Raw genomic sequence first — 26,608 nt, forward strand, 5'->3', positions numbered from 1 at the left:
AGGGAAACCCGCATGGGGTGAGGCTCCGGGATGGACTTTCGGAACAAGCCCCGCAGAGCCTTTTATTGATGGTGGAGGGGCGGGCCGATGGGAGGAGCTGAGGCCGCTGCAGGAGGAAGACTGCATGGTGAGAGGCTGCTCGTCCAGACGCACCCACTGAATTTCAGCTCCACCCTAAATATATTGGCCTTGAAAAATAATTTTTAACCCGCCTGTTATGTTTTGAGTCAATTTGACCCGTTTTGAAATTTAGGAAAAATTGTTTCTACAAAAAAATAGTTAAAAAAAGTTTTAAATTACAAAAGGGATAAAAACGTTGGCAGGTTTAACATTTTTCAACCCTACTGTTGTGTTCTCGGGTCAATTTGACCCATTCAGAAATATATATATATACATATATGTATTGTTTTAACTGATAAAAAAAATCTAACATTACAAATGGGATAAAAATATTTTACTGTAAAAACACTTTTCTTCTCTTTTGTTTTAGGCAAATTGGCTCATTAAAAAACAAAAAAAAATACAAAGTGTTAAAACGTGCTGTAAAAACACTTCAGCCCTGAAGCTTTGTTCTGGGTGAAATTGACCCATCTATATATCTACGTATATTTTAAATGAGCATTTTTCCTAATACAAAAAAAAAAACCTAAGGTAAATTACAAAAGGGATAAAAATGTTGCACTGTATAACACTTTCCAACTCTGTTATATTCTGGGCCAAACTGACCCGTTAAGAAATTTAAAAAGCAGTTTTACGAGCTTTAAATAAATAAATACACATTTAAAAAATACAAAGTGAAAGAAAAATGTTGCGTAATGACATTTTTCAACCAGTTTGTTTTCTTCTGGGTCAAATTAACCCATTAAGGAAAAAAAAGTTGTGTTTTTACTAGTAATAGAAATATAAAATTACAAAAGGTATATAAACATTGTACTGCAAAATACTTTCAACCCTTTTGTTTTGTTCCGGGTCAAATTGATCCATTCTAACATAAAAAATGTGGGTTTTTTGTTTGTTCAGAATTTTTTTTTTAAAGAACAGCTTAAAACGACGAAAGTCAATGAGATAAAAAAAAAAATAAAAAAGTCTTTAGTTAATGTTAAAACCTGTTTGATGGAGAAATGTAAAGGCTGTAACTGCTGAAAAACATTTTTCCTGTAAAAACACTGTTGAGCCCTGGTGTTATGTTCTGGGTCAAATTGACCCCTAATGAAATGAAAACATTTTGAAAATTGCTAAAAAAAAAATGGTGGGGTGTTACATCTTTAAACATATCCTACTTGACTTATTTAGTAATATATAGTAAGTTGGGTTGGATTCTCAGGGTAACTTGTGATGCGATTCATGATGCTGATAGTATTGTGATACCGACAGTATCGTGATGCCGATGGTATCACGACATGGCAAACATTGCAATAATTAATATAATACCTTGCTAATCTGTGATGCATTACTATTTGGTAAACAAATATCTTTATTTTACCTAAAACATTTTTAGAACAATTTCAAGCACAAAATATTAATTTTACATATTTTGCAATAAATACTAAGTTTATTTACTAACATATATTTTGTTTCGTGGGTGAAACTGAAATTCAGTCTTACTCTGGTTCTTCCTCTCTGCTGGATTTTCTCTAACTTCTTCATCTCCCTTCACTCTAGGTGTCATTTGCTGCCCTCTGCAGGGGATTATTGATATTACAGCCGGCTCGTGAAGCGGTCAAAGAGAACCTGGCCTTTTGGACTCGAACATCCAGACCTGGAACCAGGCGGGTCGCCGGCACCATCAGCTGGAGTCTCCAGGTTTATCATTCCATCTGCAGAAGAGTTCAGGATGTGAACGAACTCTCTCCAGCCTCCAACGGAGAAAACAAAATAGAAAGGATTGTGATCCACTTGAACCTGGAACTCCTGGGTGGTTCCGTCTTCTCTGGAGGCGGGACACACGAGTTCAGAGGAACACCGGAGGATCTCCTGCAGCCGTGGAGCCGGACGAACTGAAAGAATTTGTACAAAAGAGACTGGAAATAAAAACACACGAACCCAAAGGAGCTGCATTCACACTACATGCACACGTTCAGCAGAAGTTACATCGGCTCTCCTCCGGATGTGACGGGGATATCACCCGGGCAACGACGCTCATCACTATAAACGCTGAGCTCTGTAAATAATGGTGTTTTTTTTTTTTCTTCCTTCATAGTGGGGTTTTTGTTTTATTACTCTGTTCAACATGCCTTAAATTGTATAGTTCAGTCCTGAATGACTAACTGAAAATGTTCTCTCAATGCTAAGTTTAAGTTGGAAACTATACTCGAGCTAAAAAAGAAAAAGAGGATTGTCATCTTACTACATGTACATTTGATCAACTTTAAACTTACTAGTACAGACTAGAGCAGCAAATGTTTTTGATCTAAACTCTGCAGGTGGTTGGCTTTTTTTCCCCTCCCCGTTTGTTTTCATTAAAGAGTGGATTCGTTCTGGTTTCACGATCGCTCAAGGCTCAAAAAGGGCTGAAGTCTGTCACGTGTGGAGCTGGGCTGACTGGGTGGCATGTCACTCGCTAAAAGATTATGCACAAAAAATGTTAACTTGTTCTGAATCTAAAACTAGCGTTTTGAGTCAGAGTTTTACACCCCTAATAAAGAAATATGCAGATTTTAAATACCAAAATGTTCCTGTAAATAATTAAAACAGACATTATGTTTTGTTTCCAGCTGCTGCTAACAGTCCCTATCAACAATCTGAGGGAAATAAATTATCTTGAGGTTTAAACAATGTCTGAAATTATACTCAAAATCAGGTTTGAATGTCTATTTTCTGTGCTGTAAATCGGTGTAGAATTTTACTGTACTGAAAAAAGTTTTTTTAATCAAAACAAATTTTCTTCTTGTGGCGTTCAAAACCCCCTCGGACAAACCACCATCAGTTAGTAACTGCGCCCCAGTCAGCTCAGCTCCTCTTTTAATGTAAACAAGAAATAATTAAAAATGTTTCCGAGAACAACTGAAAGATGTGTAAATAGTTCTGCTCCTGTTTGTTTGAAGAACAAAACAAATACTAAATAAATAGTATTTAGCTGTGGAGACTTGTTGTGTTCTTGAGGTTCAGTAAACGCATCACCACACACAACTTGACTGAACTCTCGCGAGGCTTCACTGTGTGTTACACATCAACTCGATAGTACTCTCGCGAGACTTCTGAGACGTGACACATGGAAGACCTGTGTTCGCCTCTCGCTGGGAGCGCGTGAAAGTTTCCGCGCGGAGGAGTTGCAGCTTTTACCGCCTTCGAGCGAACCTTCGAAACCGCCGAGAGGAATTCTGCCAAGCTGCGCGGAGTACTACTGCGCAGGTATGTAGCTTCAGAGAGCTAGTGGCGGCTAAAGCTAGCGGGGCTGAATGGAAGTGTTTGATATTCGGTTAAATTCTCCTCAAAACAGACTGTTAGAGATTAACTTTAAGTACTGAACATGTTTGGTGAAAGTTCGTGTCGTAGTGAGTGAAAGTGCGTCGCTAATTCTCACTTAAATCCTCGTTTGTTGCGTGTTTTGCGTCACAACTAGCTACAGGTGTTTGCTTTTGCTCGCAGGCGTTCGGGTGTTGTGATGTCCACGAACCCCCGCAGACTCAAACACCCCCACTGCAAGAGGAAGCACTACCCCAGCAGTACCTACATCACCCACGTCTGACGGCACCACCCGCGGAGCCCACACCGAAACACTGGAGCGGAGCGGGGCAGTCGAACAGAAGCCATGTCCGAAACGGGGGAGGGGTGTGAAGGTGGGGGGGTAACGGGCGCGGGGCAGGACTCCGAGGCGGACGGGGAGCCGCCCCAACCGGCGGTGAGTGGGGAGGAGGGGGCTCCGCCGTCCCCCAAACGGCCACGGAGGAGCGAGGAGGAGGAGGAGGAGGATCGGGCCGATGACATGCCCCGCCCCTCGGAGCACGGTACACAAACGATTATTTTTAATAGTCGACTAATCACCAATTATTTTTCCCCGATTAGTCTACTAATCATGCGCAGACTGGATGTAAAGCACATATGTTAACCATCATTAGCTTTAAACTAACTAAATATTAGACATTAGCTGCGATAATGCTAATGTGAATGCTGTAAACTGAATTTGAAGATGCTAGTACTGATAGCCGAGGATGCTAAAATTGGTAGCTGAAATCACTGAAGCCAATAGCTGAAAATGCTGAAGATGATAGCCAGCTAAAATATTAGCTAAATGCAAAATTAGCCTAGGGAAAAAAAAAATTAGCCAAAATAACTAGCATTTAGCTGAAATATTAGCCAAACTAAATTAGCCTAAAAAGCGGAAAAATTTCTAAATTAACCAAAATACCTAGCACGTAGCTGAAATATTAGCTAAACTCCAAATTAGGCTAATAAACCTTAAGAAATGTCATAATAGTCCTAAGAGCTAGCATAAAGCCATTATTACTTTCAACTTTACTACACTCCGACTCCAAATAATATAAAGTAACGACTAATCGACTATTGAATCCGTTGTAAACTATTTTAATAGTCGACTAATCGTGGCAGCCCTACTACAGTCACGTGATTGTTTGAAAGTTCTAAACATGTTCAGCTAAACCTGATTTCTTCTACATGGCTTCTGTTAGAAGGAGCAGAGGAGGAGCAGGATGGAGAGCAGGAGCAGAGACGGGAAGGATGTCACCAGAATGGAGATCCTCCGGAGGAGTCAGCTCTGCAGGAGGAGGAGGAGGAGTGCAGGAGTGACAGCCCTACTGTGGAACAACAGTAGGTTGTGAGAACTGGACTAAGTGGAACCCATAATGATGAAGAATCTCAATCACTGATGTGCTGCTTTAAAAGGTTGAAAAAACACTTTTTTTTAGTGAATTTCATCAAAGTTTGTTGCATCTATAATCAAATTCCCCATTTTTTTTATCTAACTTTATTGGTTTGATCCAGTAAAACATCAGTTTTTGAATTTTCTAAGGTTTTATCTTCATTTTTGAGACATTTCAAGCTGTTCAGAAGCTTCACTTTAAGCTCCTGAAGCTGAGCGTCCTCACAGCAGCTCCAACTAATCACATAATGGAGAGCATTCATCATTTTAATGGTGAAACGAGGAGAAAGTGTCGAATGAATCGGAATTAAAGTGAGATTTAATGAACAATCCATCCTGCAGAGACACGGAGGTTCAGGGAGTGAATCGTCCTCTTAAGGCCGATCAAGTTCACGCCCATTTGTGTCTTTAACGTCGATCTTTTTGAAGGTTTCTGAACCACTTCTTCTTGTTTGCTTTCAGCCTCGGCTTGGATTTTACCCACGATCCCCAGATGCTGACCGGCTCCTGGACGGAGTTCTCCAAGTTCCCGGAGAATTACCTCAAAGGGTGCAAATGGTAAGTTAGTGCTGTGTCGATAAATCCAGCGCTCTCAGGCTCCGCCTTCAGTTTGTCTCAAACGTCACCTCCCCCCGCAGGGCCCCCGACGGCTCCTGCGTCCTGACCAACAGCGCGGACAACGTGCTCCGCCTGTACAACCTCCCGCCGGAGATCTACAGCTACAGCTGGGGGGCGCTCTCTGAGATGGTGAGTGTGGATCCATCTGCCTCCAACCGGATCAAATCAATCCGTTTGAGCTCACTTTGAGTCCCCCTGAGTCGGGTGGTTTAGGAATTTTCTGTCCAAACGAGCCCAGATTAGAATTTCACCCCATCTGTCGCCATGACAACGTCTTTCCATGCTCCATAACAGGCATCAAAGCTTCCACCTTTCGTCAGTGGAGCACGTGCTGTTGGTTACCATGGCGACGGCTTCAGAACCTGCCGTGGGCTTTGTCCCGCTGCACCCAGATGCCCCACGAACTTTACGCTAACATTAAAATGCTTTTCTACTCTTTAGCTTTCTATTAAGCAAAATAAATCCCCCAACCATGATTCTACCACCTCCGTGCTTTACAAAGTGAAGGGAAATTGGACCAAAAACATTTTTTTTCAGTTGTTAAAAGGCCCAAATGAGGCTTTTTTTTGGACATTTATCCGTTATTTAACTCTGGAATGAAATTTCCAGGAAGGAATTTGTGAGAAAATAGTAACCAGAGGAGAGAAGGACAGGACGGTTTTGGATTTTGCTGTAATTATGGATCATTGTTCTGTTGTAGTTTATGAACTCAGATGGTTCAGGTTCTGGTTGCTTTCTACCAGTGCAGGACGTACCAGCTTTTTCTGTTTGTATGAGCAGCTTTAGATTGTTTGTTCTAGAAAATGTAAACTTTCTGTCTGCTGGAGTGAGGCTTCACCATCTCTAAAGTTACTTTCTTCTGTGTTTTCGCTTCCCTTCTCGACTCAGAGTCCGGTTCTGAGGATGGCTGAAGGAGACACCATCTACGACTACTGCTGGTACCCCAACATGAACTCTCTGGAGCCGGACACGTGTTTGTGAGTTCCATCAAGCAGCAGCAGCAGCAAAGATTGAAGAGATCTGACTGAACTCTAGAAAACCAGTTTTCTGTTGGTGTAAAAGATTTAAAATCGTCCAAAAGATTGTCTCTTAAATTTACCCTCTGTTGCCCCTCCCAGTTATCGTATCTTTTAGTAGTTGATTGACAGCACCATTATAGGATGAAGTCGTGTATCTTGAACTCATGACTTAAAAACAAACTATTGTAAATCTCTGTAATTTCAATTTAAAGGAAAATTTGAACTGAAACCTGCAGTTTCAAGATCTCTCCACTAGGGGGACAACTCTGAGCAGGAAATCTTCAAAAGTTTGCTTTTTTTTTTTAAATAAAAAAAAAGTTTGAATACCACTAGGGGGCAGTAGATAAACTCTGATCAGGAAATCTGTAAAATTTTGCTTTTTTTAATGAAAAAAAGTTTGAAGGTTAGATAAAAACAGCACATGTAATACAGAACGAGGAGAATTACATACTAGAACATGAAGGACTAAAATGATGAGAAGGGGAAAAAAGAACATTTGCTTTAAATTCCTCAGGTTCCTCAAGTTTTAAATTCATTTGAACTAAGATTTTTCTGGTCAATCTAAAAAAAAAAAGTTTCTGAGATGTGTATCAAAGTGAACTGGTCGTAAATCGTTTAGCCTCAGCTAGCTAGCTCATTATTCCACTCTCGTCTGTGGGAAAGTGTAAATTAATGGAAAGATAGCTTGAAAAGTACTGGTAAAGGTTAAAACTGGTTAGTGGAAATCCTTATGAGGTGACCGGCATGATCTGCAGACGAAAAGATTGAAACTTTGTTTAAACATTGTATTTAACAAATGTGTGGACACCCTGCACAAACGTTTATATTCATAAACCAGCGAGAAGACTCTGTGGAGGAAAGACTTTTACTTTGAAAGTTTGTGGTTGTAAAACTTTTCCATCAAAAATATTTTCTTTTTTTTGCCATCTGCCACAATAAAAGCTCCTCAAATTTCACTTTCAGGTTCCTCTAAAGCATATTAGATCTTCTGGTCCGTCTGCAGGTGTTTAAGCTCCTCCCCCTTCCTCTCCTGTCTCACAGTCTGGCCAGCAGCAGCCGGGACAACCCGGTCCACGTGTGGGACGCCTTCTACGGCGACGTGCGCGCCACTTTCCGGCCCTACAACCACCTGGACGAGCTGACGGCGGCGCACTCGCTCTGCTTCTCGCCGGACGGGACGCAGCTGTACTGCGGCTTCGAGAAAACGGTGCGGGTGTTCCACACCGAGCGGCCCGGACGAGACTGCGAGGAGCGCCCGACCATGGGTGAGTCTGATATCGTAACGCCATCAAGAGAGTGGTCAGTTCAGTCGTCTCTGTAGAAAACACCCAGAAATAAAGCTTCACGAGAGGATCCACATCTTTGATCTTTAAGCACAATTCCAAGAAATAAACAACTTTGATTATTTTCTTGGTAATTTATGACTTTTTTACTTGTAAATTTATAAAAAAAAATTCTCTAAAATTTATTACCTTTTTTTCCCCTCGTAAATATTTGTAATTTATTTTAAATCAATTTAAAATGTAATTTTTTTTTAAATATATTACTTTTTTCTCACAAATTTACAACTTTTTTTGTAAATTTGATTTTTTTTCTTGAATTTTATTTAGGTTTTTTTCTTGTAAGTTTACGACTTCGCTCGAGAATTTTTGCATTTTTGCTAATTTTTGTAATGTATGCATTTCTTTCTCTTCTATTAAATTTTTTAAAAAAAATTTGTAAACATATTTTTTTTCCTAAACTTTTAAATTTTGTTTTGCAATTTTTTCTTGATTTATATTATACAATTTTTTTCACATTTATGACTTTTTTCTTAAATTAACAACACTTTCTTGTAAATTTTTGATTTTTTTTTTTTTTGGTTTTGTAAATTCATTACTTTTTTTCTCGTAAATTTACGGCTTCTCACAATTTTTGTATATTTTGTATATATATGCCTTTTTCTCGTAAATTTATGAGAATTAAAATATTAATTTTACAACTTTAAATCACATAAATATACGAGAAAAAAGTTGTACATTTACAACTTGTTAATTTTTGAATTTTTTCATGAATGACTTTTTTTTATCGTAAATTGACTAGATTTAAAGTAATAATTTTAGGACATAAAACATGTACATTATAAGGAAAAAAGTAATACATTTACGTTTTTCTCGTAAATTTATGAGATTTAGAGTTGACATTTAAATTGTTTTTTTGTTTCTAAACTGAGCCTAATACTCTGTTGTATATTCAACATGCAAATGAAAAATAAAATAAAATGTCATAATAATAACAGAGCCTAAAAACTGTATTAATGATTGATATCGTATCTTGGCGTCCTAGAGTCCGTCTGCAAATTTTTCTAACAAAATTTCAGCTGCTTTGTTGACAAAAATACTTACGGATGAACAAAAGACAAATATCAGAAGTCTGTTTTTTATCTCCATGTTCCGCTCGTTGCCGACCAATCGGGTGTCCTCGCTGCAGTGAAGAGGCGGGGCCAGAGCGGCATCATCTCCTGCTTCGCCTTCAGTCCGTGCCAGTCGGTGTACGCCTGCGGCTCGTACTCGCGCTGCGCCGGCCTCTACTCCTGCCAGGACGGCGCCCTGCTGGCTCTGCTGCCCACCCTGCACCACGGGGGCATCACCCACCTGCTCTTCTCCCCCGACGGCAACTACCTGTACACCGGGGGGCGCAAGGTCAGCATTTTCAGGCAGAGGGGGCGTGTCTCAGCAGATTAGATCGACCTGAAGGAGTTTGATTTACGTTTGCTTAAAGAACAAACCTTCTAAAGTCTTAATCCACCATCTGGGATTAGGATTGGGTTGTGGAGGATTAACGTGAGTCTTTGTGCCACCAGGATCCAGAGATCCTCTGCTGGGATCTGAGAGAACCTGGGAAGGTGGTGTTTTCTCTGAAGAGGAACGTGACCACAAACCAGCGCATCTACTTTGACCTGGACCCGTAAGTTCACCCTGCAGGTCGTGAAAAGGTTCTGGAGAAGAGCGCCGCAGCGGCTCCTGGAACCGGAGCAGCCAGGACAGATACTTGGAGACAGAATCGAGATTCAACAGAATCGAGATTCAACAGAATCGAGATTCAGGAGACAGAAAGCATGAATCAAACTCGTTCATTGTCATAATTCTGCTCATTCTCAACAGCAAAACTGGAACTGGTCCAGTTCACGGCTTCACCACTAGGGGGGGTTGTCACACAATCTCGTCTAAGTCTGATCCAAAAATCATACTTAAGTTCACACAAGTTCATTGTTATTGTTCCAAAATCCAAATAAAAATTAAAGTTTAAAAAAAATAAGTTCTCACAAGTATATTGATAGAAGTTTTTATGTTTTTCATTTAAGAGTTAAATTGATCATAAATGTGGGCGTGGCCTTTAGATTGACAGGTCGCACCTCATTTGTCAACTTCAAAATGACTTTTACCTGATTTGACCCAAAAATCTTGTTTCAGAACCCCCCACCCACAAAAATCATAAGGTCACATGACTCCAGTCTTTGCCTAAAGTTTAAGTTCCCTAAAAAAAAAAAAAAAAAAAATGCAGCCAGGTCAGTTCACTGCATCACCACCAGGAGGCTTATTACGCAATCTAGTATTTAAATGATGATCTAATACAAAATATTTTTACTTTATATTTCTTTGAATTGGAGGTTTACTGACAGCAACAGTGGAGCCAACAATTAGATTGTATATATACTCCCCACACAAACCAGTCGGTCACATGACTTCAGGGGGCGGGGACATCCTTAAAACCTTGCAAATCTTCAATCCCTCTTGGTGCTTTACTTGAACTGTTCTCTGGTTAAGGTCGGGCAAGTATCTGCTGAGCGGAGACACCGAGGGAGGGCTGTCAGTGTGGGACACTCAGACGGCACCCCCCGATGGCGAGGAGGGACTCCTGCAGCCTCAGCTCAGGTTCCAAGCTCACTGGGACTGCACCAACGGGATCAGGTGTGCTTTCTTTAGCGGTCTGTGGCTGCAAACAAACGACTAAAAAAATAACATTTTTATTTTAGCTTTTATTTGAGTGTTTAAGCTCCGCCTCTTTTCTTCTTCTGCAGCTTGCACCCCTTCATGCCTCTCCTGGCGACGTCCAGCGGGCAGCGCCAGTTCCCGTGGCCTGAGGACAGCGAGGGCGAGTCTGCCTCCGACACCGAGGGAGGGGCGGCTGCCATCTCCCAACAGGAGGTGCGGCAGGACAACGCCCTGACTCTGTGGTGGGCCGGACCGGTCGGCGCTCCCGCCGAAGAGAGCCGGGAGGAGCCGGCTCCGACAAACTGACGATTTCACCAAATTCATTCCTAACAAAAACATCTTTTACTTCAAGTTTACAATTTGAATCCCTTAAATTTTTTTTTGTCTTTGACTAAATGTGATTCTACGGAGCCCCTAAAGTGATATCGGAAAAAAAATTTATAGGAAAAAAAAATTCTGGCTACTGTCTGGCGCCCACCAGATAGTACCCAAATTTTCATTTTTGTTTTTTTTTTTTTGAGAGAGAAAAAAAGAGCAACTAGCACTCACCAGATAACGACTGGCGCTCACCAGATAGAGACTGGCGCTCACCAGATAGAGACTGGCGCCCACCAGATAACGAGTGGCGCCAACCAGATAACGAGTGGCGCCCACCAGATAACGAGTGGCGCCCACCAGATAACGAGTGGCGCCTACCAGATAACGACTGGCACCCAGGAGATAGCGACTTGCGCCCAGGAGATAACGACTGGCGCTTACCAGATAGCGACTGGCACCCAGGAGATAGCGACTTGCGCCCAGGAGATAACGACTGGCGCTTACCAGATAGCGACTGGCGCCCACCAGATAGCGACTGGCGCTTACCAGATAACGACTGACGCCCAGCAGATGGCGACTGGCGCCCACCAGATAGCGACTGGGCCCACCAAATGGCGACTGGCGCCCACCAGATGGCGACTGGCGCTCACCAGATAGCGACTGGCGCTCACCAGATAGCAGTTTCTTTTTTATTATTTTCCAAAAAAAGCAGATACCAGCTGGTGCTCACCAGATAGTAACCAGAATCCTTTTTTTTTTCAATTTTGCAAAAAAACAGCAACTGGTGGTCACCAAAGAGTAACCAGATTTTTTTTCTCTGTTTTACATGAACTTTGTATATTTCCTCCGATGTCCCTTTAGGGGATCTTTATGATTGTTATCAAGTTTATGATCTTTTAATGGTTCAAAAGTGCGAAAAGAGTCGTAGCGATGCGTTTGCCACACAAACCTTTGTGCCATTTAGTTTTCAAGCTTTGCTTTTGTAAAGTTTTTAAAGTGTCGGACGCTCCGTCCATCTGTGCCTACAGACGTATATTTTTGTAAAGTCGTGATCATTCTTGAATGTACTCGCAGTGAGAAACCCGCTTAAGCCGCAGCACAAACCTACAACAGAGAGCAAAGTAAATGTTTTGGGGGTTTTGTTTTCCCCAAACGAGGACGTTGCGTCCAGCGTTGCTTGGTAACCGTGTTTTCTTTTGTCGCACACGGCGGGGCGTTTGCTGCCGGTTTGGCAGAAACTCGTCACGCTCCAGCGCTAGCCTTGTATCCTCTGGAGTTTCTTTCAAGCCCTCTACAGTTTCATGTTCCTGACTCACAAAAACTAATGAAAAACACGTCGACTCCGCCGCCAGGCACGTGGAACCGCGACCGGGTCTGTGACTCCAACAGGTGGAGAGGATTAAAGTCGGATCTTCTTTCTGTCGTTGACTCTTATTTTTGTGTGTTTTCAAGATGTTTCTTCTGGATAAAGTCTTTGTTTCTTGGCCACACAAGACAAGAAATTACAATTTTGACTTCAACCTCAACTAAAAGCCAAAAGAGAGGCAGTAGAAAGGTCACAATCCTCATCAAAAAGCTTAAATGACAAAAAGAAATCAGTTTGTTCGCCGCCGCAGGATCTTCCTTTATCCTCTGAAGTGGAAATTACATCCAGTCAGAAGGAAACAAAAGCAAAAGGATGTTATCAAAGCCGATAAACGGGTCAAAGCAGAAGCTTTGAATACATGTAAGATAATGATTGGGAATCTGAAGAGGCTTTGATGAAAGTTTTAATCCCCACATGCGCCGCAGAATGGTGTCAAGCTGACCCATTCGAACCCAAAAACCGCAAATTCTGTCGACCGACTGAAGAGACGTTTCAATTTGATTTGTATGTGAATGCTTTTTTCACATCGTTTGATGATTAGAACGGCTCCGCACTTATCCCACATTTAGTGGTGATTGGCTTAATCAATAAAGTAGCAGCACCGTATGCTAATTCTCTGCAAATTGCTGCAAGATTGACAACCGTACCAATCAGTTTCTCCCAACTTCCCAAAAGTTAAAAGTGGAGTTGAAAGTTTGCACAAAGAGCAGAAGCTGTGTCTCATTAAAAGTCAATTTTCTTTGATGTTTAATGATCCCAAACTGCTGCTGTTTGGTGGAAAATGAGGGTTTGTACATTTTTTTTGTCTGATTTCATCTTTCTGACACTCCAATCACAGCTACCCATCATCCAACACGAGGAAGGTAAAGCTTAAAATCAATCGTAAATTTGTTAATTTGATTCTACACAGGTGTTCCACAAGTGTCATAGCTGGGGCTTCTTCATTTCATAGCACAATTTATCAGATTTCTTTTAATACATAAACCACAAATGATGGTGTGACTAATGTGGGTTTGCCCATTTTCTTTAAAGAACAGAAGTCTGATATTTATCCGAAGCACCAATCATAGGGGTCTGATAGACGAAAAGTTGAGCTTAAGAAAATAAATTCAGAGTTTCATTTGATTCTAAATAGGTGTACCCCAGGGTTTATAGTTGGGGCCTCTTCTAATTCATCATATTACACAATTTGTTGAAGTCAGATGTTTTTTTTTTTTTTCTTTTTTTGTGTTTTTAATTAAAAATATTGCCAAGATGCAAATGACAAAAGTGTGAAAAATGGGAGTTTATCCTTTTTTCTGTGTCCAACAGGAGGAAAGTGAAGCTTAAAACAATCTCCTCAAAGCATTTTTGTCCTATTTGGGTGTACCCCAGGGTTCGTAGTTGGGGCTTCTTCTTCAATTTCATATCACAGTTTATTAGATTGTTTTTTATTAATTTTATGTTATTAGTTTTAAAACACACAAATGATGAAGGTGTGACAAATGGAGGTTTGTTTTCCTTAAGTAACAGAAGTCCAAGTCACAGAAGTGATATAATTCACCTGACACACCAATCACAGCTATCTGTGTCCAACAGAAGAAAACTGAGCTCAAGAAAATCAATTGAAAGTGTTTGATTCTAAATAGGTGTACCCCAAGGTTCATGGTTGGGGCATCTTCCGTTGCAATTTTGCATGCTGGAAATAGAGTAGGCAGAAACACAAGTTATTTGCTTTCTCTCTGTGCAGATGAAACTCTGCTCCTTCCATAATTCCAACCTGATGATACCACAAGATTCAAAAAGCTTATTAATTAAACCTTCAAAACTTACATTTTAATGTTTTTTTAAACGAAATAGCGCTCTGACATCCCAACTATCCCAAATAATCATGTTTTTTTTTATTATTTTAAAGATGATCATGGAAATGCCCTTTTTACAAAAATGCTTTCAGACTCATTTTTTTTTTTTAGTAAAACAATAAGATAACAAAAAAACATGTTTAAAAAACTAGAATTTTCTTTAAAAGTATTCACTTTCAGTTACTGAAATTGAAATTCTTGCTGAGGATCACATTGGCGAGCCGGCCGGCGTGTCTCAGCCTCATAATTTCCTGTTTGTGTGTTTTTTCCCCCTGGATTCCTCATAAACTACAGCAAACAGCTGCTCTCCCCAAACGATTCACGGTGTCGGCGTTTGATGAGGTCACGTTGTTGCGTGTGCTCTGATTAGATGAAACATTTCTGCTCATAAGGAGTTACAGCATTGTTTAATTTAATGCAGAAAATAAACCAGGAGATGAGGCGTTGTGTGCGTCTGTGCCGCCCAGCTGTTGGGAAATGTAGTTGTATTTATGAGCAGCTGTAAATGTGAGCTTCCTTAATATCCTGCTGTTGTGGATTATTGTCTTAAAGGATTCTGTTGCCGTGAGAACAGCGGCGGCGGCGGCGAGTCCTGCTTGTGATGAATGCTCAGAAGAAGTGCTCTTCCCTGTAATGAAGTTCTAAATCAAACAAGTGGAGAACTTGAGAGAAGTTTGTGTTCAGAGAATCAACCCTCCGTTCCCACGTGATTCAGTTTTATGGATCAACTCTGCACATATACGTCCAGAAAATGTCATCTGCGACGGAGGCGACAGCGAGGCCGTTATCTTCGTCCCAAGACGCCGGCGCTGTTGTCTTTGCACTTGTGCGGCTAATGAGCCAATCCGCATGAAGTGTTGGGTGTTTCTGTTTTGTCCCCGCTTCCATCCTGAGTGGAGTCTCCATGGCCTCGCATAAGTGCCTTCCATTAGACGGGCGCACGCGCTAACTCAACAGCTCCGCGCTCCTCATCGGGGAGCGTGCAGAATAGTAAGTAATGGGATCTTAATATTAAGAAAGACATTTGAAAACAATTATTTAAATGGCTGTCTGCCTGTTGAATCTCCTGTTCCCACCGTGAAGCACTCAAGCGGAACACTTAGCGGCGTGACCCCAGCTGAATTAGCACAGAAGAAGAGAGCGCGCTCAAATCTGGAGCCAAGAAGCTAAAACGCCTCGACTGCTCTCCGCTTTGTCACTCTCTCGCAGCCTTTCAAACAAAATGTGCTTTTTAGGACACGAAGCCGGCGGCTTGTTGCTTTTAGACGCCGTCACGCTCGGCATTTGTCCAGATGTCAAAGGGGAAGCTTCTTTATCTCTGCGAGGCTTTGAATGGGTTTCTCAGGCGCTTAGCACCAGAACTCCCTCTGACCCGGCTCTGACAGGCCTGAGACGGAGACGCTTATTCTGCTCCACGAATGGGAACTTGTGTTTTTGTTTTTCTGATCAGAAAACAGAAACTCTTAACCGATGTTTTCCATTAAAGTCCAACTATATTGTTTTCTATTGTAGAATCTTTCAATTATGATTAAGGCATTTTTCTACAGATCATCAGGAGCACGCAAGCTAGCCTTTCACTAATTTCCCAGCATTCTTTGTGTACACACTCAAGCTAACATTAGCGTAGCAAATAAACAGCAAGCAACATCAGAGCTATCCACTTGTACAGTTTTGAGCCAGATGGCAGCTCAGATGCAGAGAATTAAAATATTAATGTCTGCAAGAGTCGGATTTAGAATTGGGAGACTTTGGGTACCCATTCCAGTTGTTCTGTCGCAAAGTTGGGTTTTTTCAAACCGCTGGTTTTCATTTTCTCCAGATCCATCATGATATGAAAAAAAAAAACTACTTAGAAATTTAATCGTAAATTAATTTATATTTATTTCGTGAAAAAAAATGCTACAAAAACATGTTAAAAGTATCATATTAATTATACTGCTAATTCCCGTCGTTTGGATCCAACATGGCGGCGTCCAAAATCGGGATTTAAAGGAGAAAAAACAACCTGGTGACTAAGTTGATCTAGAGTTAAAGTTTTTTCATGGGTGATGTCACACTCACTCACTCCAGTTCTAATATACAGTCAATAGTACTAGAAAAACTTTCCAAACTTACCAGTCATTTGCCTCTTGGTCCCTCTGGGCATTCTGGGTAGTAATTCAGTTGGGGCCTTAAATAAGATTAATGATGCTTTTGCTTTATTTGTCCAGACTACAATTGGGTGATCATAAATTAGCTTCACCAAATCTGATCCACCTGGCAAAAAGTTTGGTCATTTTTAACTTCCTGGATATATTTTTTTTTTTAAGATTTATGCCGTTAGGGTAGTATCTGTCAAGTTTTATTAGTAGCTGTTTTGTTATGACTCGTAAAAACAATTTCTGCGACAAATCTCAATTATTTAACATCTATGACAGCTTGATAAAGTTCTGTGGAACTTATATCGTACTAAAACATCTTAAATCATTTCAGTAAAACTGCTAAGCATTAGCTTCTTGCTTGATAAAAGTCTGCTAACAAGTTAGGATGCTAATGCTAGCAAACTTTTTTTTTCCTCACCATTTTACTCTTAAGATTATAGTTCAATTTTAGAATTTTTAATGTTGAGAAACGTCAAATGAATCAATTAGGGTGATTATAATATTTATTTTGGTGAAAAAACTTAAAAATAGTGGTAGACTTTAGTTTAAGCTAGCTGTAAAATGCTAGCTAGCTAGCTCAAACTGCTCTAGCATTAGTTTTTAAGCTATTTCGCATTAACTTGATTTAATAAACAAGTTATTTTGACTTTAAGCAAATTGAAAACAGTCGGACTCATTTTATGTAAAGTTTTATGAAGTGAATTAAAATAAAACACTTTTTTAGACCTTGAAGACAAGAGAAACACTTAGCTAACTCAAGGAAACGTAAAATGCAGCCTTCTGGTGTAATAAAATAATTTAAAAGTCAAGATATCACTAGTATCATAGAAAATAAAACAAAAAGTTGTTAATGTGTTGCCTTTTTATGCATTAGTTTAGTTCTGAGCTTCCAGTGGATCTAAATATTCTCACATTTTTGGGGTAAAACATACATATTTTTTATCACCTCCACAGTGTCTCCTCAGTATAGGCGAGCTGGTGTGATATTCACTACCCAGTTCGAAATAGCTTTCTTCCTACAGAGCCATCCTATATCCCGTCAAAAGGCAGCAGATGTGATCGACGCGCTCTTGTTCTCTGGTTTACATTAGATGTGGAAATAATTGGCACCTGCACATGCTCTGGGAACCAGGAGATGGCGGGTCTCATTTCACCCTGGAGCCTGATCTCCTCCTTCTCACTCCAGATGTGGAGCCTCACGTATGGATGTCTATCTGAAACGGCTCGGAGCATTAATACAGGCCTAAGACGTGTCGTATCATCATCTATTCTGCGGTTCCAGACAAGTGGAGACGGGTGGCTCCGCTTTGATATTTCCCTCACGGATAAATAAGCCCTCATACATATAGAGTATTGACTGAGCATGTGCATCTCTACGTCCTCTTGCCTTCATCTCATCCTCCTCTCATCCTCTCTGCTCTACACATTCCCTGTGGCGATCTCCTTAGCTAGTTATCCTCCGAGAGAGCCTATTGAAGTGCATTAAGAATCCTGTCTCCCAGCCGGCCCCGGCAGATTGGATGTGATCTTGGCGGTTTAGAGTGTGCGCGACGCCCAGGGATAATAATTGCTCGCATAATTGCACTCTGGGGAAAGCTAGAGAGCAGAAGGGCCTGGATTCATCCCTCTACCTACCCTCGGGGCAACACGGACCTCTCATCCCTTCCTCGCACTCGCGGGAGGCAGGCGGGGCAGGGAGTCGGGTCAGACCAGCTCCGCTGGACGCTGAGGAGGCAAATGGAGGAGGAGGCGAGGAGGAGGTGTCACGCTGGGAACCTGAGGAGGCAGGCGTACGAGGGGAGGCAGAGGCGTGAGAAGGAAACGAAAAACAAAATCAAAGTTGGGAAAGATGAGTCTGGGAAGAGCGTGCTGGCGCAAGCAAAGGGCTGATGAAGACGCCAGATGTCCTCGAAGCAGCACTCAGAGACCTGGGTGTGAGGGTCAACCTCGGTTTGACCTTTTGAATCGGCCTATTGATCAACATCTTTCAATGAATCTAAATTAAATCAGAATTAATTTGCGGTCATACAATTTTAGTATCGGGGTAAATAAAGCAAAAGCATCATTAATCTTATTTAAGGCCCCAACGGATTTCCTACAACTACCCAGAATTCCCGGGGGGCCCAAAAAGCAGATGATTGGTCAGTGGAGTTAATGGGAAGTTTTTCTAGAAAACTGTTAAGTCGATTCTTTTATTTCTTAAAATCCTACATTTTCGACGCCGCCATGTTTAAACTGAAGGACGTCTGTTATCAAGGATTGATCCGAGTTGTTCTGACACGTTTCTATGGCAACCAGTCGTGTCAATCAGGACCGAGATTGTTGGAAGTCCACACCACCACTACTGGAAAGCACCTTTTCTAATGCCAGTGCCTCACCTGCCGCCCTGATGTGTTTGAGCCGGAAATTTGTAAATTCACAATTTTTTTTTACTAAAGAGATGTTTTATAATCTACACAAAAAAGTAATCATAGAACAGAATTATTTTTACTTTAACTAAAAAAGAAATGAATCGTTTTCTAAGCTGTATTTTGCAGGTTTTGCTGTGCCTCACCTTCCTCCCCTGACTGCACATCACTGGATCACAGCCATGTTTTCAGTGGAGTTCTCTGTTTGTTAAACAGTTTTTAACATGTTCTTGTAGATATTTTGTCACGAAAGACAACCTAAATAATTTAATTTACAATCGAAACAGGATTTCTTTCTTCAAATCGTTTTGAACCGGAACGAGTGAATGAATTTTTTAAAACACGATTTTGGACGCGGCCATGTTGAAGCCAGAGAACGTTAGTTTGCAGTGATTGGTCCGAGTTGCTATCATACGTTTCTATGACAACCAGTCCTGCCAATCCAGAGTGAGTTTTTTTGGAAATCCACACCACTACCTCTTGAAAGTATCTTTTATGATGCCAGTGCCTCACCTGCCACTTTCTCATGTATTTGAACAGGAAATTTGTAAATTCACAACTTTTTTTTTTTTTTTTTTGCCAAAGAAATGTTGAAAATCTACACAGAACAAAACTAATAAAAGAATCGTATTATTTTAACTATTAATTAAAAAAAGGAATTACTCATTTTCTACGCTGTATTTTGCAGGTGAGCCTCACCTGCCTGCCTTGACTCATGGCCTTGTTTTTAGTGGAGTTCTGTTTGTTATAGAACCATTCCAATGAAATTTGTTTTTTTTTATCATGTTATAGTAATTTTGTCATGATAGATGACCTATATCAATTAATTTACATTAAAACAACATTTCTGAGTGTTTCCTGGTTCGTTTTGAACTGCAGCGAGTGAATGTGACGTCACCCATTGAAACATTTTTACTCCCGGCTCCAATTACATTAAGTCAATTTTTTTTTTCTTAAACCACGATTTTTGGAGCCAGAGGAAGTCAGTAAGCACTGATTGCTCTGACCAATCAGAAGTGAGCGCCACAGAGCAGCACAAAATCTGCCAAATGGTTTGAACTACTAACCTATTTTTATCGAGGCACCTGATTGGTCCGTTTATCACTTGAATAATTTGCACTACTGAAAAAAATGTCTCAAAAAAAGAGAATTATCAATGATTATTATTAAGATTAGACTTTTGGATAGATAAAATATAGACCTTCTAGCTCCAACGAAATGAAGTCAGTTCAGTCGCCATTATTTTCCCAGTATAGACGCCGCCATGTTGGAGCCAGAGAACATCAGTGAACAGTGATTGGTCCAAATCGGTCTGAGTCAACACTCTATGGCAACTACGATCCCCAATCAGGAGTGAGCTGGTAGGAAGTCCACAGCCTTCCGCTTGAAAGTGGACTACTCAAAATCTATCAAGCAAATGTTTGATACAATATACTTTTACTTGAATATCTTGTACTACAGAAAAAAATATTGTGTTAAGACATTAAAAAAACTGTTATTCTAACAAATAGAATAACTAAAATAGAATAGTTGTTTATTTCTCTATTGAAACCTCAGAGATTTTGGCTTCTTGGAGCCAGCAGGTACTTCCTGTTTGGGACACCAGGGGGGGCGGGGTCACTCAGTCCAGTTCTCATGTACAGTCAATGGTTGTTTTTCATGTTTGCCTGTTTTTTCTGCAATAATTCGTTTTTCATGATCAGCCTCTAAATGTTTTGAATTGTAACACATAGAATACAAAGTAATAGGCCCGATCCGAATACTCCCCTTCTCACTTCCCCTTAGCCCTCCCCCTTGATTTGAAGAGATGTCCAAAGTCCGCTATCGCGAGAGTAAACCGCGCCGCGCTACGAAGCGCTTTTCTTCCCTTTGGTACGCTGTGAACCACAGATGTTTACATTTAAACGTAAGTAATAACTTTATGTTACAGTGTGACAATTTTAAATTTATAAAACTGCTGTTGTAATGTATATTCGAGCGCTGGAAGCTCCGCGCTAACGCTAGCTTACCGGTGATTTGGATGACGTCACTGAACGAAACACGTCGGAAATATTTTTTACCACCCTCAGTTTGGAGCAAGCACGGAGGGATAAACGAAGGCGGAGGGCTAAGGGGGAGTTAGAAGGGATAGTATTCGGATCGGGCCATACTCTCACTTTTTGACTTTATTATATTAACGTAATGCTCCAACAATCATCAGATTCGTAGTTTACCAAAGACATTTAGACAGTGGTTTGAACATCGGGTCGATAAAGTAAAATTCGTACCGAAAACCCACAATTTTTCAGATTATTTAAGGATTAAATCAACTTTTGGTCCAAAAAAAAACAAAAAACAAACCTGAACTGTGTCTCTCTGCACTTTGTCTCCTAACACTTTCTTTCTATTTATTACAAAGGCCTGCATTTTATCATCCTCCAGGAGCATTCTGGGTATTTTTACTCAACATTCTCTTGTAAATATGCACATCAGCAGCATTAATGAGTCTGCAGATGAGGCAGTGCTGCGTCAGAGGAGGATTGATTTGAAATAATTATACGTAAAGTGGTGATGTACGATCTGAAGAGACGATCGAGCGTCCCGTCTTGGCTGGACCGGTCAAAGCAAGGAGCCAAACCCAGAAGCGAAGCCTCCAACGCCGTTTCTGAAGCTGCTTGTAAATCTCAGGAAAGCTTCCCTGAGACATTTTTTCCTCCTCGGTCTTCCAACAACCTCTCAGATGAACGGATCGGAGAGAGAAAAAAATTATAGTTTTGGAGGAACTTTTTGGAAACAAACTTGAAATGAGAGCCAATTTTTTTGGCCTCCTCTGTGGATGGAATTACTCAGCTGTCAGAGAGATGTTTGGTTTTTGAGGAGCTGACCGGAGCTCAGACTTTAGGCCCTTTGATAACAGGCGGTCATGCGTGCCTCTGTTCGGGGCTCTCTCAGGTGTCCAACGACAATAGATTCTTTTATTTGTGTCCACTCATGCAGGAGCTCCTGCTGGCGGGGAGGGATGTCGGAGTGAGACTTTGGACTGTCACTTCTAATCAGTGTTCACTCAGACGGAGCAGAAAGGAGTTCATTTCATTACATACTTCTCACTTCTTCATTGATTTTGCTTTCTTTTTGCGTCAGAGTTCAGTTATGAAATTAGTCACGGATTTAGTGGGGAAAAGGTACGGAGTAAAGTAATGAATGGATGTTTTTGTATCTTTGGGAAAAAGAAAGAAAAAGTGTTTTGCTAGCATGTCGAGAAACCGGGAATTTTTGTCACCTCGTTTTGGTTGACCATCAGGGGCGGCCCCCGTCTTAATATGAAAGTTCAGTATTTGCTTTATGCTTAAAACTTTGCATTTGCTATTATCGTTGGATCTGGTCTCAAAAAAGTCCTTAGCAAGAGTTGCTAGCGTCGTTAGCTAATGTCGTTTCACAGGACACGCAGAAGGTATTGCTTAGTCGTACATAGACATGAACAAATGCCATAAATAATAGGATGTTGTTAATCGTCGCCATCCCATAATCCACCTGGCTTCCGTCCATATTTCAACAACATGTTAGCTTTTATTTGCTAACTTGGGCTTTATTCCAGTTTTTAGGCTATTTTGGAGTTTAGCTAATATTTAAGCTTCATGCTAGCTGTTTTGGCTAATTTGGGTTTTTAGGCTAATTTGGAGTTTAGCTAATACATGGGCTACACGCTAGCTGTTTTGACAAATTTAGGCCTTTTCAGTTTTTTAGGCTAATTTTGAGATTAGCTAATACATGGGCTACACGCTAGCTGTTTTGACAAATTTAGGCCTTTTCAGTTTTTTAGGCTAATTTTGAGATTAGCTAATTTTTCATCTACATGCTAGCTTTTATTTGCTAACTTAGGCTTTATTCTAGTTTTAGGCTAATTTAGAGTTTACCTAATAGTTCAACGTTATGCTAGCTGTTATGGCTCATTTAGGCTTTTTTCCGTTTTTAGGCTAATTTGGAGTTTAGCTAATATTCCAGCTACATGATAGCTGTTTTTGGTTAATTTAGTTATTTTTTCAGTTTTTAGGCAAATTTTGAGTTTATCTAATATTTAGGCTACATGCTAGCTTTTATTTGCAAACTTGGGCTTTATTCGAGTTTTTAGGCTAATTTGGAGTTTAGCTAATATTTCAACTTTATGCTAGCTGTTTTGGCTAAATTAGGCTTTTTTCAGTTTTGTTAGGCAAATTTAGAGTTCAGCTAATATTTCTGCTACATGCTAGCTGTTTTGCCTATAGTATGCTTTTTTCAGTTTTTCGGCTAATTTGGAGTTCTAGCTAATATTTCAGCTAAATACTAGCCTTTTTTTCAAATTTTTAGGCTATTTTGGAGTTTTGCTAATATTTCAGCTACATGCTAGCCTTTTTTTTTTTTTGCTAATTTAGGCTTTTTTCAGTTTCTTTAGCATTTAGCTAGTATTTTAACTTTCTGTTAGCTTCACAGGTTTCAGCTATCTGTTTAAGCCTTTTCCTCCATCATCACTAGCATCTTCAGCAGCCATGTTCAGCTTACAGGATTCACACTAGCATTATCACAGGTAATGCTAGATATTTACTCAGTTATTTGTGAGCGTCCTTCAGCATATTACTGTAGGTTTCCACCTAAACATCTACACAGCGACCAAAACAACAACAACAGGATCTCCAGCGTGTCTTAAATGTTCAGTCAGCCTCATAGTTTTTACTTGGGATGGGAACCGAACTGAAACTAGCGGGCTCGGATAAAAACAATGGAGCTTAAGCTTAAAAAAAAAATGTAAAGAAAACTGTTCTGGTATAGTCTCAGGATGTATCGCGATACGTATCGTATCGTGAGACATGTACAGATTATATTGCCAGCACACGCCACCAACAAAAACGCACGATGAGTGTAGATTTCACTCCCATCAGGCTGCAGCAATCGGCGTGTAATCCCTGCAGCGGCTCGCATTAGCCACACACTTACTGTAATTGTTTATGTTCTGTTGGTGCATGCAGTGCTGGAGCGTGGTGGAGTCTGGCAGCTGGTGCAGATGTGAACCGGAGCCTCTGGGGGGAGAAGGACGCGGTTATGAGGGAAGAGTTGAAGGTCAGTGCGGTGAATGAGGTCAGCCCGAGCTAATAAACCAGACCGCGAGGCGGCAGCAGGCGGAGAAACGCTGCGGTTGCTGCGTCACCTGTCCTGCAGAGGTTACTAGAGGTCATCGGAGCTCTATTTTCCCTCCTTACTTCCTGTTGGACCTTAAAACAAAATCTGCTTCTCGTTTAGAGGGAAAACGCTGCATGTTAGCCGACTGACTCCATCCCCCGAGACCCGGCTTCATCTGCTCCGCCGCAGTGCCCTTGAGCAAAACTCCGCTCTGTGATGGCTCCTCCCCCGCCGTCCTTCCTCTCTTTTCTCTTCCCCAGCTGTGCGGCAGCAGCAGGAGGCGGCGAGCTCTCCACACTTTCAATGACAAATATGAAAAGTTCCTGCCGCCTCTCATCTGCTGCTGCTGCAGCTCCGAGCTGATGGATGATGGGAATCAAACGTGGCAGAGGTGACTCCGGAGCTCCTCGGTGGGAAAGTCACTGAAGCTAAAATAAAAAAAGAAGAAGTACTTTAAGAGATTTAAAAGAACGGAGGTACAACAGAAAAGAAAGAGAATTCTGTTGCTGAACAGCAGATAGTTTCTTGTTTTGCGGCACATTTTAGCCAAAATTTTGCTCAAAACTTGCATGAAGTAAATGGTAAAAATGAATTTTTGACTTCGTAAACAACCTCAAAAGAACAAATGGAGCCAAAATCTCTTACACGGCTCAAAAAAATAGTTCAAAATCCACCAACGAAAGCAAAACACACGTTGTCTAAAGGAAGTTTTGACCTCACTGAGAGGCAGCCATCTTGAATTTTCAAAAAAATAAAATCCCCTTCAATACATTTACCTCTTCGGTATATTCATCTAACACCTCCTAACTCCTTAAACATCATTGGGAGGCTGCTTGGGAATCTGTAGATTTTTAATGGTGTTAGCGTGGCGAGTTCTCAAAAGTGGCGTTCACCACCTCATTTCTTCTCTGAATATTGTGAAGATGTCATACTTGAATCCCCATCTCAATTGGACTGAAACGATATGATGCACAATATGAACATTTTAAAAATGTGGGCGTGGTTAACAAAAACTTCAGTTGCTAGGGAAATCTAAAAATTTACTTTTGCCAATTTTTCTAAAAGATACATAGACGTGTTCGTTACCCCAAGGCGACAAAAAAATACAATGGTTGCTATGGAAATAAAACTAAAGAATTTGCAAAAGTAGCCTATTGCTTGCACATTTTTTACTGAAATATTGTTAAAATGAAATATATGAATCCCTACCTCAACCGGAAGGAAACGATGTAGCACACAGTATGATCACATTAGGAATGTGGGCGTGGTTAGCAAAAACCCTCTGTTGCTAAGGAAATCCAGAAATTTACTTTTGCCAATTCTTCTAAAAAATACATAGACCTGTTCGTCACCCTGAGGGGACAACAAAATAAAAGGGTTGCTATGGAGATAAAACCAAAGATAGCCTGTTGCTTGCACATTTTATACCTGGATCTCAACTGGAATGAAACGATATGACTCACAATATGACGAAATTGGGAATGTGGGCGTGGTCAACAAAAACTTCTGTTGCCAAGGAAATCCAGAAGTTTCCTGATCTAACAGGGTTTCCGGTGGTGGTGGTGTAATAGTATGGGCCCGCCTTGCTGATCGACTTCCCTTAATGGTAACTTTCAACCATCTGAAGAAGATTTAAAGACCAACTCTGATTTTGTGACGTAGATCTGTCTTGTTATGAAGGACAGTTTTTGTTCTCTACACTATAAAAAGTGAAAAATTGGATCAATTATCGAAAGCGTTAAAATTTGTTAGATTTAAAAATATTAGTTTTTATCAAATTATTTTTTTAAGTTGAATTAACTCAAAATTTTATTTTGATAAAAACAAAGTTTAAATGTAACAAATTACAGAACTGTTGGTTATTGATCCAATTTTTCACCGTTTAGTGTAAAAAAAGTAATGACTTTATCATTTAGTGTCAAAAATAATAAAGTGATCATTTATTTTTTACAGTGCAAAAATACAATGAAAACTGATAAGTTTTAATGTAACAAATTACACACTAAAAAAGTTATGACTATTTTTTACACTGCAAAATAATAGTTATGAATATTTTTAACAATGTAAAAATAATACAGTATTAAAGTTTTTTATAAAGTAAGTAAATAATAAAGTTGTGACTTTGTTTTAAACACTAAAAAAGTTATGACAGTATTTATCTACACTTTAAAAAATAATAAAGTCGTGACTTTTATTTTTAAAGTATAAATTATAGTCATGATTTTTTTCTAGTGTAAAAATGTAAAATCAATATTTTAAATGTAACAAATTACAGAACTTTTGATAATAGATTCATTTTTTAAAAACTTTTTACAGTCTGCAGATATTAGTTCATGACTTTTTAATAGTGCAAAAAACAAAGTCATAACTTTATTGTTTTTCCACTATAAGAAATCTCCATGACTATTATTTTTACTGTGTAAAAAAATAGTCATTATTTTAAAATAATAATCATTATTCTTTACAGTGTAAAAACATTATGATAAACTAATAAATTTAAATAAACTTATTTTTACAGTTTAAAAAATAAAGTAGTTATTTTATTTTTTACAGTTTAAAACAATGATGAAAACCAACAAGTTTAAATTACAAATATTTTAGGAATTTATCCAATATTTCACTTTTTACAGTTTTAAAAAATTAAGACACGACTTTATTTTTCACAGTGTTAAAAATAACTGAAAACTAATTCGTTTTTATATAACAAATGACACACTTCAAAGTAACTGATCCAAATTTTAACGTTTTACAGTGTAATAAAGTAAACTAAAGTCATGACTCCGCATTTCCCAGACCGAGGCTCCATCATGTTCCTGCTGTCTGATCTCATTCAGCCTTTCGCCACCAGGGGGCAGTGCAGCTCCAGCTTTGACTCACCTCCGGTACCTGTTTCATCCTTCCTGTCCCGGACTGGTGTTAGTGGTGAGACAGAAGAAACAGTTTGTCCATCAGCTGAGCTGCACCCTGAAGGTCC

General features: G+C 40.0%; 1 protein-coding gene and 1 long non-coding RNA gene across 5 annotated transcripts; one reads left to right on the forward strand and one right to left on the reverse strand.

Annotated features, from left to right (window-relative positions):
- Positions 1-3,191: 3,191 nt before the first annotated feature.
- Positions 3,192-12,171, forward strand: wrap53 (WD repeat containing, antisense to TP53). 2 transcript variants are annotated; one of them, XM_024287623.2, is made up of 11 exons: positions 3,192-3,351; positions 3,589-3,947; positions 4,629-4,767; positions 5,282-5,377; positions 5,458-5,566; positions 6,326-6,414; positions 7,498-7,721; positions 8,926-9,137; positions 9,299-9,402; positions 10,263-10,406; positions 10,517-12,170. In XM_024287623.2, the coding sequence occupies exons 2-11, from the start codon at positions 3,752-3,754 to the stop codon at positions 10,734-10,736; spliced, it is 1,533 nt and encodes a 510-aa protein (XP_024143391.1). In that variant the 5' UTR covers positions 3,192-3,351; positions 3,589-3,751; the 3' UTR covers positions 10,737-12,170. The 2 variants fall into 2 exon arrangements, with proteins under 2 accessions (XP_024143391.1, XP_024143392.1); XM_024287624.1 differs by lacking the exon at positions 3,192-3,351 and adding an exon at positions 3,361-3,504 and having other exon boundaries at positions 10,517-12,171.
- On the reverse strand, positions 10,455-26,608 carry LOC112155753. Of its 3 annotated transcripts, none has more exons than XR_004949683.1 (3): positions 26,512-26,608; positions 23,452-24,062; positions 10,455-10,756 (listed from the first exon to the last, which is right to left on the reverse strand). It is a non-coding gene; the product is annotated as an uncharacterized LOC112155753 (long non-coding RNA). The 3 variants fall into 3 exon arrangements; XR_004949684.1 differs by lacking the exon at positions 26,512-26,608 and adding an exon at positions 24,411-24,635; XR_002920841.2 differs by lacking the exons at positions 23,452-24,062; positions 26,512-26,608 and adding an exon at positions 17,732-19,855.

Source organism: Oryzias melastigma, linkage group LG18 (genome assembly GCF_002922805.2).
Source record: "Oryzias melastigma strain HK-1 linkage group LG18, ASM292280v2, whole genome shotgun sequence".
In the NCBI taxonomy this organism is placed as follows: Eukaryota; Metazoa; Chordata; class Actinopteri; order Beloniformes; family Adrianichthyidae; genus Oryzias; species Oryzias melastigma.